General features: G+C 39.1%; 1 protein-coding gene across 10 annotated transcripts in view; it reads left to right on the forward strand.

Moving 5' to 3' along the window:
• LOC108434751 (mitogen-activated protein kinase kinase kinase kinase 4) overlaps positions 1 to 20,369 on the forward strand; it is a 73,749-nt gene that overhangs the window by 16,245 nt on the left and 37,135 nt on the right. For all 10 annotated transcript variants that reach the window (XM_017710107.2, XM_017710113.2, XM_017710110.2 and 7 more), the window contains exon 3: positions 18,616 to 18,672. In XM_017710107.2, the coding sequence (XP_017565596.1) occupies positions 18,616 to 18,672 (57 nt within the window). The remainder of the gene's footprint in view (positions 1 to 18,615; positions 18,673 to 20,369) is intronic.

Here is a 20,369-nt window from a genome sequence, read left to right on the forward strand (position 1 = left end):
TGTGTGTTATTATATAGACATGCATTCCTGATTCTTTCTCCTTGTCTATTTTCCCTGAACCCCCACTTCCATTTTCTGTCTCCTTGCTCTTTACCCCTCCCCAGTCGCTCCCACTCCCTAATAGGTGTCACAAGACCAAAAACCCCTGACTGTCCGTGACAAAGCCTGAATAGAGGTCCTCTTTGTTTGCCTGATGAGGTCTGCTCTGCTCTTCCTTATCAGCAGCCAGCAAATGTCGAAGACCAAAATCTCACTCTTGGAGGCACATTTGAGTTAAAAGTTTCTCTTTGTCTGTTATCCAAGATCTTTTGCTTTCCCTTATCCAACATCAGACTTTAAAGTCCCAGTCAGACCTTTACAATGAAGAGCATGGCAGTGGCCATACAGATAAATGAGGAACTGTGTTTTATTTTGGGTATTTGTAACTAGAACTTGAGTTATTTGTCCGAACCTGACAGGAGTTTGGTTCGGCTCAGGCATAATTTCTCAAATATTTATTGAGGATATTCAGATATCACATTTGACCGTACCATACCCCCTTTTTCCACATTTAATGGATTTTGCCCTTCATTTTCCGCTCTACTTTTATTACCGACAGTTTGTAATCTGGCATAGTGGAGTTATTTGGTTTTGGTGATTCACATGGCCAGCAAAAGCACGGTGTGTTACACTAAATCAATTTGGACTAAAAACTTCAGAGAGGCTTTTGAGACTTTTTGTTTAAAGATATTGGTTGATGAATGAATTTGGTAAAGCTTAAATTTAAGCTTAATTTTAATTCAGGAATAAGTTTTTTTTATTTATTTATTTTGTTCTGATAACTGCTGTGATTATTGCTGTAAGATAACTTCTGTGCTAATGTATAATGCGTAATAAGCCAGAAGGCACCATCATTAGGAATGAGGAATTCTATTTGGTTTGTAGTGGTTTGATTTAGGCTTAAATTATATCAGGCTCAGACTAAAATTGCAGGCCTGGTTAGGGCTGTCATTGTAACATCTAATACAGACAGCTGAAAAAAATAAACCAGATTAATAGAACCAGGTTTTGGAGAAGGAAAACCTATGCAGTACAACAGTGTCCCTGTATCTCTCAGAGCATCTCACTGCTTCCTCCTGCATCTCCACTGGTAGTTACTCCCTGAGTAAGTAATTGGTTTCTTACACTTTCCATAACCGGAGATCTTTTATTATAGTTCTGCTGTGAAATGTAAAAACCCCCACATTGTGTAGCCTATATTTATCCTAATCCTTGACTCTTTGAAGATGTGACAAAAAAAATTCCCCAATTTGAAGTTTCCACAGTTGCACTGTCTTCACCCAAAAACGGATGGTTGCATTTACATCCCCAAAGGCTCCTGTAAATGTTTTATGGCATGAGTGTTTTCTTACAAAATGATAGACTCCGTATTTCCTGTCAGTTTTAGTGTTCCTCTTACACTTGTAACACCCTGCCTCTTACCGTGTTAACATCACATTCACTACAACCAGGTAAAAAAAGACATTAGTTTTAAAAAAAAATTCACAGAATCCTTTATTACTGAATAGTATGTTAATTGCATAGTAAATATAGTGAGTTCAGTCTCTGCCTTTAACACAGCTTCCATTTTTCTCAGTAGGACTTACTGTCAGTTTTTTAAAAAATTTTCCACAAAGTTCAGTTGTAGAAGTTGGTTGCATTTCATGCTTTTCACAATGCAACTAATCCCTGTACTGCTTCTCTGATGGTGAGAATTTTGGTGGTCTACCATTTCTTGCATGGTTGGTAGAAGCGTGTCTGTCTTAAGTTCTGGAAACTTTACTCGGTGTGAACAAATCACAATCAAACTGCTAAAACTGAACAAAGTTGTTTACCTGCAACACATTTTAGCCTCTTTGGCAAGCTGTATTGTCTATGTAACTGTACCATTTTCATATATGAAATATCATTACTGAAAGGCAGTTAGCGTGTACCGATAGTTTTTGACTACAGAGTTGGATGTTATCCTCTTGTGACCCATCACCACACAGCTATCTAATGGGCCCAGATATTAAAAGCTATATAGCTTAACCTTACATGAAAAGCAAACATCCATTTTGTTTAAGGCCAGGATAAATTTGTTGGCAAGCGGCAAATAGTCTTAGCGGACTTGATTCGCCTTGCCCTTTTTTTTTTTGTGCTAAATCCTACCTCTTAAAAACAACACTTACCTTAATTCTAACACAGAGCCTGCTCATTATCTTGACATTAATCTTGATGGAATATGTACAAAAGTCATCTTCTTTCTGGGCTGCATAGATTCTTCACTTCACTTGAGTGACACTGATGCCAGCAGACAGCACAGTAATCCATTTGTGGACTCAAGGCTTTGCGGGGTTTTACTTAGCAGCCCGAGGGCACAGTCGGAGCACAGCCAGTCCGGAGTTCTCCTTCTCCGTCTGCTTATACAGCCGATCCCCCTAGATCAAAGGGTCTGGATCCCTGGAATTCTCTCTCTTATCCTTGTCTGTTCAGTTGGGCAAGCAAGGAATGCGGTGGTTGGAACAAAATGAGGGTCCCAACTTGAGCTTTACAATATATTGTTTATTGTGATATTGGGCTGAGCAGTCCTGAAATCACAGAAGGCGGCAATATGCGAAAGATTCCTCTAACCAGTTATAGTGATTATTGTGCTGTGAGCATCTCAACCTATCACAGTAATAGATGAGTGTGTCTGTGGGTTTTCAATGAATAATCAAGACATTTATGGAAAATAACTCATTTTGGTTAGAGAAATGCAGAGCAGATTTTAACCCTGTCACATTGATTCACTAGTGTGGTTTTATGGCATGTCACAGTCACAATTACAGTATAATACACTCATTTTTTCCCCATATCTTGCAGATCTAGTTCAGGTTTGGATGTTGGGGTGGTGCTTGGATCCCATTGATTTCTCTGGACGCATTCACTCTGTGTGGTCTGCTGTAAAAGCCTGCCCTTTTTTGAAGTGCAGTAATTCCACTGAGCCATTTCAGCTGCAGTGTTGCGTGATCAATAGATGCTCTGTTATTGACCACTCCTGCTGCTGTTTTCTTGGCCTACTTTGTTGCTCTTTCATGCAGATGCCGCCAGTCACCACTTTTCCCCTCTTCAGCATCTTGCCCTGCTGTCTGCAGGTGCGCAAGTGCGTGTGAGACAGAAAGAGAGAATGTTTCTAGATTTGCTTTGCCTTAACCCTGAACTCGCAGTTCTTGCTGATGAGCCTGGAGCAGTTTGATATGAATTGTTTTTCACTTGTGGCTCGTTGTAACTGGTGGAGACATGCAGTGCTGCAATACCACATTTGTGTTTTAAAAGTTGAAGAGAAGAGATTTTGTAAGGTGTTTAGTCTTGTTCTGTGGATAGATAAAAAAAAAAAGTGTTTCTATGGAACTCAAGTATCGCATTATGTTTCTGCTGTATTGCCCGTTGCAAAACTACTATGTAATTGCTTATGTAATTTTTCAGGGGTGTAACAGTGGGTGTTTTGTGTCAGGTTTGATTAAGTAAAGTTTGATAAGGTTCAATTTATTATTTTTTTTTTCCCTTTCAAATTCTGCAAAGCCCTAGTTATATACTACATAGGGATGGAAAGATCAATTGGCTATATATTGCAATCAGACAGTTTTTGATTAATGTGGGAAATTCCGATATTCCTTTAACTTGGCTGATTGCGAGAGCTGATCGAAGATGCAAATTTCTGCTACATGAGCTGAAGGCAAGTATTTCATCATGTGTTAAGCATGTTGGTGTTTGGCCATGAAGATATGAGACTGTGCTAAGGTCCTTTCATATTTAGATTTGTTAAACCAATTTAAACCATGTTTAGTGTTTGTTTTTTTCCTGGGTAGTTAACTGTGCCATCATCCTACCCCTTTCCTTGCTCTCAATTGGTATAGTCACTGACTGACTGTGGACAGTTAGCACTGGGTTCACAAAATGCTGAATGGTCTGTCTCTAATACTACACAGATTAATTTGGCTCAGAAAAATAAGTGATGCAGTAGAGCTTTTCTCAGTGCTTGTTGTAAGTGCTCAGTGCTTGCCAACCTTGCCAACGTTAACCCCAAAAATCACAACAGCCTAAAGTGATTTCAGATAAACAGCTGAGTCAAGGCCAAACTTCCACTTTAGTCTGATGGATTGCACTCGGATATCTACTTTTGAAGTTTATGCTTTTGGGGTTTCTGCAATCCTTTTTTTTATGTATATAAAGTATTTTAATTTTGTTATTGTGTTTAATTAGTAAAGCAAAATGACAGTAATAACTGTAAGCCTCTAAGGGGTTAACAGCAAATTTTGCAGACTTGTGCAGGCGGTACTCATTTGTTTTTGGTTGTCAGTGTAGGAGTTGGTGCATAGTTGAGATCTCAATTGGGAAAAGAAACTTTTCGGTATAATCTATCACACTAATTCCTCACCCTTGTAGTGCAAGGCTCTCTCCCATTCTCTCTCCACCAACTGAGCACAGAGTCTGCGCTCACATACTGGCTCTTTTGTGGCAGGTGATTGAACAGCTGTCTTTTGGAGCAGCTGAGAGCTGCACTGCTGTGACAGTAATGTGGGGGCCCTGCTCACCCCACTGAATGAAGCCTTGACAATACACAAGCTCCAAATGAACAAATAGGCTGAGGCCTCAGTTTCTCCCTGTGTAACTCACTAACTCTCTTCTTTCACCAGCACAATATCTCTCGCCCGCGTTGTTCCTACTCTTGTCCTGTTCCCCCCAGCAAGTGCTCATTTTCTTCTCATTTTCTGCCTTCATTTTAATGAAACTATTTCATACTGTGTACAGTATGAGCTCAATCATGTGAACATCTAACTCTGAGGTAGAGCTGCACAATATAGTGTTTTTACAGGTCAAGACTGGGGCCTCATTAGTAAAACATAATTGAGTTTCTGTCTAAATTTCTTAAGACGTTCTCTTCATTTGCATGTGATTAATTTATAAGCACATACATCATTGCACATTATTTTAAATCACTACTTAAACAGTCATTAGTCATTTTAAGAGCAATTATTTGCATACAAATGCTTTATAAATGAATCCTGAGATTGTTTGACATTCTGCATAAATTTTGGTAATTTTACAGGTATAAACTTTGATAATGGTTTAATTGTTATGATCCTAGACTGTGCAGTACTGACAGCAAATGGGCAGTAGGCAAATGACCCCTCTAATCCAGTCACAATGTATTTTACGTTGGGCTCTGAACCTATCGACCAGTCATGGCAGGATTGAGCCATTTTAACACCTTTTAAACCATCTCTGGTAATGCAGCAGCCATCTCGTCTAGTGTTGCTTCGACATCTAACAAAATCAAAATGGGTAGTTTGCTTACATGGTCACCAAATTAGGTGAATGCACTGCACAAACCTTCAATAAATGTCTAACTATCTTTTTTAACAACTAAATGTTAACTAGAATAGAGGAGCTGGATAGCATTGTACCTAGCTAGCAAGGTAACAGATCTACATACTATGGAACGTGTTTGATTCTGGCTAAAATAAAGCACCAACACCTTGACACATCTGAGGCAGTGAGGTAACTGCCATTGAAGGGACAGAAAGGTGAAATTAAACCTGTTCTGTGGTGTGTATGTAGCTCTTAGCCATACGCTACAAATGAATTTTCTGAGTTACTTGCTGAGCGGCTGCCGTAGCCTCCAGCGGCCGTCTTGGCAATGCCGTCACACAGTTATTTCCAGCCATACATGACCAGTCTCTTTCTTTGAATGGGAAAAAAACCTAAAAGTTGAAGAGCAAATTACTGTTTCAAATACATTTGAAATCACTGGTAAAATTTAACAATGTAAATAGTTTGTTGTGTTTGGTTCACATAACACACAGGAAATGTTTGTTTGTTTGTTTGTTTGTTTGTTTGTTTATCTTTATCTTTGTTGAAGGGTGACTTTTGCTATAAACAGATGACCTGTTACAAGCTTTCCCATTGGTTTTCCAACCGTTATACCGCCAGCCATAAGTCACCCTAAATGTGATTCTGATGAATCAAGTTATTAAGGTAATTCAATAACACAGGACGGTCATAAACCGTCACATTACTGATTTACTGATATCATAGCACAATATGTAGCTATAAAGTTGTAATTCTAGTGATTTTAGATGGCATCTTATAGCCCTACTCTACTCTAGTATTATCTTTAATGGTAAATTAATCTAAGGAGGCATTTTACAGTGGTTATTTTGCCTTGATATCTTGATGCGTCAGTAATAACTATGCAGTAAACTTTCCTACAGCATATCTTGCATGGCAGGACTGGTATCAAGGTTTGGCTGGCTTCTGTCTCTAAATCAAAAAAAGTAGATTGAGATGATTAACAGCTAGTTGTCTGGCTCATATTTCTAATTGCCTACCCAAGGCTGTCTAGCAGCAGCTCTGTTGCTTGTTGTTCAGTAATGAACCCACTGAACTTGGCAGGAAAGTGAAGGCTTTGATATGAATATCCTTTACGTAGATTAAGGCACCGATGAACATATCTCGTTTCTGTGTGTTTTTCTCTCGTTCCTCCCATTTAGTTAGAAATTAGCTGGCTGTGTGAAGAATCTCTGAGAAGTAATGTGGTTCTAGAGGGTTGATTTTTGGGCTGTAAGTGACAGGAGTCTGAAGTTAGATCACACATCCTGGAAGAACTAGAAATTTAAAGACTAGTTTTTCTAGTCCTGGAAAAAAAAGGGTTTAAATGTCCTGGAAAACTGTCAAGTTGGCTCGTTAGTCCACTTGGATTGCATGCTTTAGCACATTTTAAGCTGCTTATGTCCAATTTGAGTGTCCGTTCATACCTGTTGTAGTTCTGCAGTGTTGCACATGGACAGATGTATAGGTGCTCAGTTGGAACAGCTGGTAGAGTGAAGCTACATTAACACATGCCAGCTTCTTGCAGAGTGTAATGTTCACTTTTAATGTTTTAGTAGACCTTGTAGCCAAACTATGAGTACTTGAGGAGTGGTTTGTGAAAGTTTGTGGAATTGAAGTGTGTAGGGGTTGTATTGTTGACTTTAATGCTAGGGATGTCGGTTGTTCCTTTGTGTATATAAATCATGGAAATTGTCCTGGATTTTCTCCTGGAAGAGTCTTCGACTCTTTTTTTCGACTCGGTTTTAGAAGAAGAGTGAACACCTTGTACATTGTAATTACTGTTCTGAAATGTCTTGGACATTTTAAAAATAAAGGTGCCAAAAGTGTTTGTTGGGTCGATGCCACAGAGCAACCACTTTTGGTTTCCTGGAGAACTTATGATGTTGCTCCAGAGACACAACCGTTGCTACATAATGCACAGGTTATGTATCTATTAAAGTTTTTTTCCTAGAACTGTACATCCAAGTATCCATTTACAGTTGTTGCAACTGTAATAGTAGTTGCCCTGGTTACATGCTTTCTTTGAATTTCTAAGTGAAAATGAGTTAACACATCCTTTACTGAGACCACACTTCTGCACATTTTAATGAACAGTTACTGTTCCTGTGATGAATTTAACATACGGGAAGAAATAAAACACACACCATGAGGCCTGGGCAGAAGTTGTGGCATATTTTAGATTTAGCTCTTTTTGCCATATGTTAAATGCATACAAACAGAAATTATGCACTAAAATGAACAGATAAAGACATTTTTTCCCCTGTAAAAGATACAGAACATGCATGCATACATTCATTCATTCTCTCTCACACACACACACAGTTTGTGTGCCAGTGGCAAAAGAAGTAGGTCAAGCTATACTAATGTGTGCCTCACAGTTTAGCAGCATAGTCGTGTCATGTGGTGCTTGGCCCTTTCCTGTCTGCATGCTCATCTGGTTTGTGTAGAGAAAGTCAGAGAGGAAGTAGGGGTCTGTGTCTATGTATGTGTATATAAATATGTGTCAGTGGTCTGGCTGAGTGTGTGTGTGTATGTATGTATGTATGTATGTATGTATGTATATTTGGCAGCGTTGTAATATAAATCAATATTTATTTTTTTCTTCGTAATATGGCATTTGCAAGACAAAACGTACTGTGAACGGAAATTAAACTAAGAAGAAAAAACAAAAAAAAGATCAGGTTTACAGAAGGTTTACACCTTGTTAAGTTTTAATACCTTTTAAACTTTTTTTTTTTTGGGGGGGGGGCTTAATTATGCATTCACTGTGTACTACAGCTTTTTTTGGCAATTAGACAAAGTAACAAGTCATTGATGAGCGTTTAATGACATTATTTCAACACTCCTGAAAAGGGTAGGTTGTGCCTCATACGTTCCATGCAAAGATTTACAGATTTTCATATATACATATATATATACATATACATATACATATATATATATATATATATATACACACACACACGCACGCACACACACACACGTCTTTATTGGCAAATCGCTCATCCCTACTGTGTGTGTGTGTGTGCGCGCGCGCATGCGTATAAATGTGCTCCCCCAGCACCACCCACATCCTCTGCTCAAATGTCACCTTGCATCTTCGTCCGACCCCTCAGCCACTGTGGCCCTCCGGGGCCGTTCAACCTTCAGCACAGTGGTGCACACTTCCCTTTGAACTTCCCTCTGATGCCCCGCCACAGCTCACTCATGTTCTTGAGCGTTTTCTCTTCGCTCGCCTAATTGAGTATTGAGCAGTTACATAATCACCAGTGGCATTTTCCTTTCACAGCATGTTCCTGTGTCATTCAGATGGAAAAAAATTAAAGTGGTGGGTAGGTTAAGCTGGGATGCAAAGCCTGAAATTTAGGATTCAGTGTCTGAGCAGTGATCTTCAGCTAATCTTTAGTTATTTGAGATGAACAGCATGTTATTTTGTGATTCAGGTTCGCTCGAGTCTTCATTATATTATCTTTTCATGAAATGTATAATGACAAAACACTGCAGACTTCATCATGCTGCCTCATTAACACACCTGATTGAGCTCATCAACTAATTAACAAGGTCTTCGTGAAGTGAATTCAGAGTGCGAGATGGGGGAAACGCTAATCTCTGCAGCTCTTTGGCCTGGATGGTCCCCAGTGTGACATGGCTGATTTAGGCATACAGTTTGCACAGTGCTAATTGGAGGTTGTAAGAAGTGCTGCAGTTGTAAGTTAAGGTCCAGGCCTATTTTTGGTCAGGACACCCAGCATATTCATTTTTTCTGGCTTGAGACATGAACACTAGACTGACAGTGATTTAAATTTTCCCACTTGAAACTTAAAACAGCATGTTAATCATTTAGTTTACCATTAACATTATTTGGAAATTCCACTCCTTCAAATTGCAATTTCAATTGCAGTTAATCTTTCTGTCCTAGGTATAAACTGCATTACTTGTTAGCCTTATAGCTCTCGTGCAAAACTAAGCCAACATCACTTCAGTCATTTCTGTGCTTGTTGCATACTTTGGAATGGTGATCTACAAAAAGACCTCCTCCTTCAAGGATATCTTGTTTTATTCCTGCCTCACTTTGTTTTTTATCCCTCACAGCAGTCCTCACTAAAACCTGTGGAGGATTAGCACATCCCTGTTTAAAGCTCTGAGTTATTAGTGAGTCCAGACTAATACAGTGTACATTGTCTGTGCGCTGCCACACTGACATTTTGTGGCCCCATTAGCATGAATAGAAGGCAGAAGTTTTGCTGTATAAAGCAAAATCTCAGTTCTAAGTTGTAGGCTGTGTTCGTGCTGTTTTTCTCTCAAGCCCTGTCTCTTTCCTCACTCTTAATCTGATTATCATCACTTCCTATTAAAGAGGCAGCTCTTTAGCATTCCTTCCTGCTCTACTATCTCTCCCTCAGCGGCTTAGTCCTAAAATTATCGTATCTCATAAATCGTCTGTCCAGGCGCACTGCCGTAGCGAATACTGTGAGGGAGGAAACTCTATCCCCCTTCGCTGCACCTGTGAACTCTGACCCCACCAAAGGTTTGTGTTTGGGGTTGCCCCATGGCTGCCTTGAAATTGATAATGGTTGGAGTGTTTTTATAGCTGTGGTCTCACATCAAAGCAAAGGGGATTTGGCTTCACTTTTCAGGCCGTGGTGTGTTATGACTGCTCTTCTTACGATATCTTTTTTTACAGGGCGAAGCTCTAGTGAGCTGGTGCTTGGCTAGAGCACTCTGTCTTTGGGCCCACTTGTGTGTATGCACGTTAAATAAAACATGATAGATTTATGGTCTATTTAAAATATTTTGGGAGGTAGTTTACTTTATCTCATGGTGCTTTATGTGAGGGTGATGATCACTAGAAGATCAAGGCTTGAGTTACAGTTCTGGAGCCTTTCCTCAACAGAAGTAGAGCCGAGAGGAAAGGGATGAATTAGGGCTGATATGTACTTCCAACATATTAATGGGGCAAATCCATCCAACACTTGTGCCATTGGTTAAGCCAGCTAGAGTCATACCATATGGCTGAACTGGTAAATTTGTCTGATCATCTAGGCCGCAAGCGAGATAATTCAGGCTAATTGAAGCCGTTTACACCCTGCTATAACGTGTTTTATGATCACATTGTGTCTGATAATTAATAAACTTTGGCCAGATTCCATTTATACTTTTCACTAAAATGCATCCCCAGTTTTACCAGATGAGACCCAGTTGTACTTTTCCTGCGTAAAAAGCACACAAACGCATATACTGCGTTTCCATTTTCCTTTAGTTTACTCTTCTCCTTGCTGTGATATGACAAGCTTGTTTTTTTCCTGCAATCAAGTGAAATCTGAACATGATCTCATCACCAAAAAGGTATGCTGTTGAAGGAGTATACATCAGTTAAAAGGAGAAAAGAGAGTGGGAGCCAGTGTCTTGGAATTAGCCAGTAGCAATTAGCCTAGCAGGCATACTAGCTGGCCACCATGTGTACCGCCAACAATGCGACAGTCTCATGATACAAGCTCTGCAGCCTCCTAGCTAGTACTTAAAGCGTGAGCAGCTGCCAGATTCCAGCATGTATAGGCATGGACAAAAGTTTAAGCGTAAGAAATGCACGTACGAGGCAATTGATTTTTCATATGCACTTTTCATTCATCATCAGTTTTGTGGAGCTAGAGAAGCCATGGCGTTCTTACACACACTAATCTTAAAAAGCAGTATTGACATCTGTAGAGGACAGAAATAAACTAAATAGTGTTCCTGCCCAATTTAAATATTTTAGTTACTTCACTTGTTAAGTATGCTTTTTATTAAAGGTGGATAGTCATACCAGCATGAGATGCCATTGTTACATTTTCTTAAGCATTCATAAGGGTTTTAATATAAAAAATGTACATAAGTACACTATACTGAATTATATAATATGCAGTCAGCAATTTTAATGATTTACATATACAAGCTGACTGCAGTCATTTTACAAGTCGTTGATATATTATTCTGCAACAAACACAGTTGAATGTATTGAGGTAAATAAAAGAAAGCAGTATGTAATGTTTCATTGAGAAATTAGGATCTTATAAAAAAAGTTGTAATTAGGTGATCTAACATGTTTAGAGAACAGCAATGAGTAATGTTTGTTAATTCTAATGTTTTTAGCGTGCTTGCTAACAGAATTAATTTATTTTTACTTATTTTCTCTTGTGTGAAGAACATCTAGCTTTGCTAATCTTTGTTTAATTTTAAGAGCATCTGTAGACGTTTGTGTGAGGAAGCCTGTCAGCTATTAAGTGAAAATAGCTAGAAAGGAAGGTGACTAATCATGACTAATCATTGGCCACTATGTTTTAATAGTTGCAAATAATGAACAGGGGAAAAAAACTTAACAATGATTGTTAATCTGAACTATTTATGACGGTCATCAGCTAAAATTTCATAATCACAGCTGCTATCTGTAGTAGGGTATTGCAATCTATCAAAGACTGTGCATCATATGAAGCATTGTATATGTAATGCCTCAGCTTTAAAACAATGGATCAGGATTTTCTTTGAATAAACAACTTTGTGGACCGTACGTGTAACCTTTAAAACCTTTTAGAGTCTGTGCCTGAGCAGACTATTGGAGAGGAGACAAATCTGAGGCTGATGAACAATGTCTGAAGCACATGTTTACTCCCTACAGATATGAAAGAGCTTGCCTTCAGAGTGAACTTCCAGAGAGAGAGCAGGAAGCACCATGACGAATGAACGGAAACAGTTGTATCGACATTTACTGCATGCTATCATACATGTACTCAATACACCCCCTCCCTAATCCCCTGTGCCTGTTCTCTTTAAGCTCTCTTTGCACATATTACTGCTCCATTAGACCCTAGCAAGCTTGGCGGTGCTCTGCCTGCCTGTCAGTCTTGCTCATGTGACTCATTTTGGGGAGTTTGCACACATTTCCTCTGCACAGGCAATAACACACTCACTTGCTTGGTCTCTGTAGGCATGGTTAAAAACCCATTGTTTCACTGTAAAATACTCAAACTTCCATTTTAAGAGGGTCCTTCTCTGGCTTGTTAAAATTCATGCTAAATCCTTTCGCTGCTAGATGGAGATGAGGGATGTAGATGGATTAGACATGTTCTACTGTAGAAATGGGGGAATGTCTGTCGTCACTCTGCTACTTGGCATCAGTAAGCTGGCGCAGTCTGTGTTGAGACAAAGATAAAACTTGACAGGCAAACGTTTTAATAGTGTTTATACCACCTAGTTTAGTTATGCATTCTTCATTCATTCATCTTCTTTCATTCAGTCATTCTTATGAACTTCTTCCAAGTATGGTGAATATTTATTGGCTTCACTTCCTTCAAAACAGCTTCACTGTGTACCGTAGCTGCGTTCTATGATGTGATTTATTGGCCCTTTAGAGTACTTTCTCAGCATTGTACGAGGTGGGAACGTGTCTTCTCTATCTTTATAGTGGTATAACAGTGTGAAATCTTTTCTTTGGGGACTATTTTCCTATACAACACCCTGAATGCACCTCTCCCCCATGAATTTATTTAAAAATATGTTTTAGGCGTGAATCTTCTCAACGCTATTGTAAAACACTTTCTCAGACATCAGGCAGTGTACTCATAACCAGCTATACCCATTCCTTGCGAACGGCTAGTTCCTTACTGCTCAGAGTGCCTCTGTGATGTTGCAGAATTATCACAAAAGAAAGAAAAGTATTAATATGACTAACTCTGTATTGGTCTAATATAAAGAATAAATGCTGAAACTGCTCTTTTGTGGATCACTAAGCAGTCCAGGCTGTAACTGTCTGCAGTCCTCCCGTGACCTGTGACCCACTGATCTGGATTCAGCACATCCGGCTTCTCTCCCAGGATCACAAAGAGCTGTTTCCCCAGCGTGCACCATATTGAACTGTAATCCTTTTCCCTTTGCCGGCCCAGTCTTCATCTTTTGTGCTGCTTAAATAGAGTCTGTCACTGAACCACTTTTGGAGAGGATCACACTGAGTGCTATTGTACTGTACTGGGTTTGTTACTGTGCATTGCAAGCCAGTCTTCCTAAAGCTGTGTGTGTGTGTGCTGCTTCTAGGTTTTCCAACTACCTGCAACCCGTGCGCCACTGATAGGTTACTGGTCGACGGAAAAAATTGGCTGATTTGTTAACGTTAATAAATGATGATAATGCGATAATTTGAAGTGGCATGTTTTATGCTGTAGTATAACTATTTTATGTTGCATTTTATATTATTCTAAAATAAAGAGACTGACTGATTTATTTAATCTTTTTATTAATTTCATACACATTTTAGTTTTTACAGGCTGCTAACCTTGTAGGAACTTTTTACTTGCCTTTATTACAGCAATGCAGGCTAAACCGGCAAACTTTAACACAATACTGTCATGAGTACAGCAATAAAATCCTGTATCATGCATAAAAATTAAAGTCATATTAGCTGATGTTATCAGTTATGGGAACGTTTTAGCTCATTAAATTGCATAGCAGTGACAATTATCATATCAGTCAGGCTCCTACATGCTACTGGTGTTTATTCAGCATTGTTCTTTCTGAAATGTATGAAATTGTTTTTGTTCTTCTTTTTGGCTGCACTGGCAGGCAGTTCATTTAAATTCTGCTCTTCTAACTTGTCAGGTTCTCTTTTCTGTTGCTGTTCAGCATTCAACATGACTTGTCCTCCCTGGCATTTCCTCAGGGAAGTCCAGCACTCCACGAGCGATGCTATCAAATGACCATCGCTTTGAGCCTCGGGTCAGTTTAGGATATGGACTTCCTTGGTATCCTCCTCCTCTTCCTCCATGTCCTCTTCATCAACTGTTCAGCTCACTCTCATAAGATCTGCACTGTGTCCCTTTGTCCTTGACTTTGAGCTCTGTTTGTCTTTATCTCACTTCGTCTCCCTTGTTTCCTGTAGCCCTCATCTCTTGGGCACACTGAAATAGCTTTACAGAAAAGTGGTGTGTCTGTTTAATAGACTCTGCTTGCTTAGTAAACAGTCTAAAATGCTGTATAAAAGATTTACTGTAGGCTTTTTTGACAGTGCCTCTGTGGGTCTTGCAATACTGGAAGCAATCCATTACAAAGCAGTTTAGACAGTTTACAACAAACAATTTTTCATTTAATAAGTTGAAATTATGCTATGTAATTAGGAGAATGACTGACTCCTGAGTGGACAGTTGCAGCCCTCGACAGTCACTGTTCAAAATGTTTTAATGCACTTTTGTTTCAGAACTCAACTTCATCAGTGCTGGATAAAAAAATGGTGAAGAGGGCAGTCATGGAAATCACTAACTCTGGGCTGTTGCTTCCAGTCATATGAGACCAAGCTTCCATCTCTTTAAATCAGGAAATACCTGTAAACCTGAAACTCTAATCCTTGTTAATGTTTCAAAAGCAAATTTGAAAGCGCGTTGTCAAATTTGTTAATGTAAAATTCTAATAACTGTTTTTCATGTTGTTGTGGCTACTGCACATGTGCGTATCACCACCGTGAAAGAGCTCTTCCTACTTGAGGCTTTACCTGCTTCACCCATGGGACTTGACCCATAATTAGATGGTGTTTTGAGTGTTACAAGCTTTCACATATATTTTTCATCCTATAATATTTCTGGTTAATTTTTGGTGAAAATAAATACCGGCTGAATGGGCAAACTTGCATAACACAAAACATCATGATTAATCAGAATATAAGTAAATGCATATAGACCTTACCTTTTCACATGTGGATGATGTTCCAACACAAAACACTGAAAATATCTGATCAAAAATGAAGGCTAACAAATAGAAGCAAACAAAACTGCTAAGAATACTGAGCAGTGCCACATTTTGTGCAACACAATTTATAGTAATCAAGACTTTGAGACTTTACACAGTCAGTTTCTTAATTTCTCAGTTTCTTAAAAGGAAATTACACTCATTTCTCAAATTCTCGAGTAAATTGAGTCATGAGTAAGTAAAGCATTGTTTAGCAAGCTATTGGAATCTGTCGTTTTTGTCTGTATAAGATTACACTCGTCTCTATTTAGGTCCCTAATATCTGTGACACCAGTTGTCATAATGATTGGGCTCTAGTTAACATACTGAGCAATAATAATTGAGCACAGCTTTCAGTGTGACTTCACTTTTGGCTGTGTGCCTTTCTGACTCATCTCAAATTACACATCAAAAGTAGTACTTGTTGATTTAATTATAATTAAGCAGTCAGGGAAGCCAGTAGCAGTCATAAGGCACATATCATGATTTAAGATGAGTGTGGAATAACTGACCACAAGGCAAATGGTGGCCTGGGTCCTAATGACCCTTCCAGATGAAGGTTTGGTTTTGGTTTGACCCACAACACAAAAGAAGTCACTGAAGAAGCCTGTGACTTTATCTAGATAGTTGCAGCTAGAGCAGTACAGTTGCTGGTGACTCAATTCACAAAGGCCTGCTCAGGAAGCAAGTGTTCGAAGTATAAAGATAATGGAGGGGCGAAAAATGGAGGAGCAGTCACTGTGAATGTGTGGTTAGGTGAAGGAACAAACTCTGTTCTTTGTCTCTAATTAGCTCTTTCCTCCTAGAGTTGAGTTGATTTCCTGTCTACACACTTAGAGGCCTCTGTTGTGCATTCTTTCTCTCCTCAGTTGGTGAATGCATGTTTTAAGTGCTTTCCGAGCAATCTTTATGTGGACTAATTGTCATCATCTCATTTTGTATTCCTCTTACCGCTTGGTAAAATGCGACTGGCCCAAAGCTAAAACCCTGTGGGACTCCAGATCACTGAGCTTATAAACTACCCTTTTTCTGAGGAATGCTGTGTTGGCAGCTGTCCAGAGGACAATCTTCTCAAAGTATTTGTTTTCCTCTCTGAATTATTGTCAAAAAAGTGTAGCTGTGCAGAGATGAGAATTGAGAATGTAATGCTGAATTAACCTATGTCTATGTAGTTATGGAGCTGACTTTAAAGGGCTGGTATCATTTCATTATTGACCAGATATTGTATTGCTAAAGCTAAAGGTCATTTACCCTACACTTATTATAAAGCAAAATAAAACTCTTCGGTCAGTTTTCAGCACCCTGTTCTCCTTAATGTTTAAATGATAAACAGTTCCGTAAACCTCAGCATGTTGACATTACTTGGCATCATTTAATAACTGTGCCTAAGGTGTGAGGGTTCCCTTGGCCGTTCAGCAGTTGTGATTCAGCACAGGATGCATTTCTCCCTGTGATTCAGCCACTGTCCTGCTTTTTTCCCTTATCCTTTTTCATCTTCCTGTCTGTTGTCAAACGTCTTGTTTTAATTAAAACTTTCCGAGCCGGCTGTGTCCACATTTTGAAAGTCAGTCCTTTTTTCCAAGGTCTCTGGCCACTCTCATCTTTGTGCTCCAGAGATTTTGCCTCAAATTTTCACTTCTTCTCTACCCACATTTTCAGCCTTGATCGGCATGACGTAATCCCTCTTTTCCTTGGGAAAAATGACAATGACGATGCACTGACCCACAAAATTAACCTCCTCTGTCTATTCTGGAGCCACTTTAATCTCTCTTCTGTCATCCCGCAAACCTCTGACCCTCCTTATGACAGGCAAGCCTGGGAGAGCAGAGGCCTTGGCTCCAATATCGGCTTCATGCAGACAAAGGAAACCCAAAACTGCAGTGCTATGTGGCAAACGCTGACAGCAGGATTTTGTTGGCCCAAACCTTATTCAGTTCTCCCTTTCTTATCTCCTCACATGAGCTCGCCCCATTCAGCTCCTCAGCTGAATGTTTGCCAGAGGTGTTATGACATCACCAACAGACTGCACCATTCTGGCAAGATGGGGTGATGGTATTTGCCCTCATACTGGAGCTGAATGATATTGTGGGGAAAAAATTGACTGGTCATGTTTTTAGACTTAAAAAAAAATTATTAATACAAATAGTGCTTAAAGAATAATACCCAGTTTGAGCTAATTATTACTCTAGCAAAGGGTGTTGTGAATTAAGACAGCAGTTCAGTGTTCAGATTTAATGCTTTAGGAGCTGAACAAAACGCTGTAAGGAGGTTTTATTGTATTTTTTTTATTTTTTTTTATTTGTATTGAAAACACATCAGTAAACCTTTGACCAAAAGTACTTGTCTGTTGGATGTGAACACCTTGATTCATCCAAATACCCCTTTAAACATTTATGATTGGTCAGCATGCTCACAGCACCCAGTATAAAAACTTATTGGTTATTGTAAAAGATCTATGTATTGCACACTTCTGCAATAGCAGCAAAGGCTGTTGAGATGACTCTTTAGCAATGATGTTTCTCAGCATAACCCTTCATGCTACTGAGCTGCTCTTTTGCTTTCGTTTTCTGCTTGTCAATTTTTTTTGTCCTTTTAATGGAACGTCAAGTGCAGCTCTAGAGTTTACAAGACATCCTAGTCTTGAGATTTATCAGGAGAAAACTGTAGGCCTGCAGCTTTTTTGGCTCCTGTCAGCATGATGGTTCTTTGATTGTTTCCACTCCTCTCTTTGACTTCGCTGACTAGCTTTGCACTGCATTCGTAAGCACTTGGCTGAACTCTTGAGGGCCCATTTTCCCACTGTGTATCCCCCACTGTGTTTTTAGATTTTGTTCCAAGAAGAGGTTATATTTTTGCATACGTGCTTCTCAGAGTACATGTCTGTGCATGTCAACAGCTAATTTTAACTAAGCATACAACCTTGGAGCCCTAGTAATCATGTGTGTATATGGATGGAGAGATTTGATTGCTTTCGCACCACAACTTTTTCATCGTCACCCAACAGAAGTGCTTTTCTTTGGGGAACTGGTATTTGGGCAGTCGATAAAGGAAGAGGCTGGGCTATTTTGGGCTCTGTTTATGTTAGGGAGAATGGAGGGACAGCAGGGGATAGATGGAGTAAGTGAGAGAAAGTGAGGAGGGCTGGGGGGGAGAGGTGCTTTGAAAGACGAGAGAAGAGTGTGGGAATGTTTATGTAGGGGCTCAGGATTGGGTTGAACTTCTGTCAGTCGTGCTTTGCTTGCATGATGTAGGAGCTAAGAAGAAAGGTACAGGTCCAGTTAGGCGATGATATGAAAATGTAGGTCAGCTAAGAGTATTTTATTGTTCTGACAAACAATCAGGCATTCAAGGGAAAAATATGAAGTTCCTTTTGAGGAACAACTTTGTCATCCAGTTCTCTTCACAGCTGACAAGTTGAATATTTTCAGTGAACATTTGCATTGCTTCGAGACTGATGTCTAACCTTTTTTTTTTTTTTTTTTCCCTTTTCTCCTACAGGGCCGACATGTCAAAACAGGACAGCTGGCAGCCATCAAGGTCATGGACGTCACAGAGGTAAAGTGAGGCACCACTGTCACAGGCTTCACCAACACTGAACTAAAAGCGGTTTGCTGTTTGTCTTGAATAGTGTAGATCAGACATGGTGCAAGGCTAGGCTGGTCCTGGAACAGGGTAACAAAAAAAAAAAGACTTCCATCCTTAGTTGTTTTTGATGACTGAGTAAGTGTATGACTCCTGTGTGAACACTTCTCTCCTGGCTGAGAGATGTTTTATAACTGTTCCCGTGTCCATTCCAGACACTAAGTCTGGTCCTGCAGACAGCATCAGAATACATATCAGAATGTGACCTTGCAGCAAATTCTCGTTTGTATTTAAGGCTTTTCTTTGCGGACCCGAATAGATAAAATTGTCGTTCCTTGTTAATGTATAGATCAGAAGCTGTGAGGAAATTGTTCATAGCCTAAGACTCTATCTAGAATATCTCTGTTGGAAGTTGATTAACCTGAGACTTTTCATCCCTGAGAGATTAGAAGACATGAGGTGGAGAATTTGATTTGCTACGATATGGTGGTGGTCTCGATTTAATACCTCAGTAATGGAGTGGCCAAAACTGTGCCTTACATGAATATATTTTTTCCAATGTTTGAAACAAAAGCTTTATAGTGTCAGATCTAATGGTCTATCTGCTAACTAATGTTAGCCTCAAGCTAATATACTACTCCCAAGTGAAGATGCTTAATTGAGATACAATATGATGCACAGTGATGCAGTACAATATGCTATGTTATGGCAATGTTAGAATATAGTTAATTGAATAGTAAAGTATAATGAATGTTTGGGGCTTCACAATGCTGTTTCAAATAGTGTAGTCTGGTGTTATGTACTGTTTATTTCAAAGTAATTTTCAAAGAAATTTTGAGGAACTAAAGATTTTTGGTATCAAATAAGCAAAAATTAGAAGTGTCTGAAAATGTTTAGATTTTCAGTGCATTAACACATCCAACATTTAAAAAAGGGCAACATAATAGAGAATTCCACATTGGATTTTTGGCTGATCAATTCAGACTAGTTTTTAAGCAGCATGTAAACATTAAGTAAAAGGTCTGCTTCATCATTACCTGATCTAACATGCCAGCCTCAAGCTAATACATTAGCTCTGACGCAACATCCTATTCACACACTAACATGCTTGCCAAGAACATTTTAGTACTGTACATTTTGGTACAATATGATGCACATTGGAATGTATGGGGAGAAATTCTAACTCGATAAGCTTGAAGTAGAATAACAAATGTGTGTGTGTGTGTGTGTATAATGGTGTCTCAGTCATATAACTGCTGTATTTCTGTACCATTTGAACATGCTGTCCTTTACATTAATGAAAATCTCATGCTGAATGGAACAATTGAAATGCCCCAATATGACTTTTATATGCCCCAATATAATTTATTAGTAAAGTGACCATTTTGGAAATATTGGTTTTCCTATGGATGGTGACTAAAATAAATTTGGTCTTTATAATTATACGCATATGTACACGCATGCATTTCACACCATCAGTAATTGAAAGTTATTTGCTGACATGATTGTGATTTCTTTGTTGTACATCCGTGCGATGATATACTCTTGGTACCTCTTGGGTGTGGCTTTCAGTTTGTGCTGTATCCAGGTGATAACTGCTCCATAAATTGTTTAAAAAGTGCCAGTGATTGTTATCAGGTTGTGTTTTTATGAGCTTAAGCTGCGTCAGT

This window comes from Pygocentrus nattereri, chromosome 12 (genome assembly GCF_015220715.1).
Source record: "Pygocentrus nattereri isolate fPygNat1 chromosome 12, fPygNat1.pri, whole genome shotgun sequence".
NCBI classification, from domain to species: Eukaryota; Metazoa; Chordata; class Actinopteri; order Characiformes; family Serrasalmidae; genus Pygocentrus; species Pygocentrus nattereri.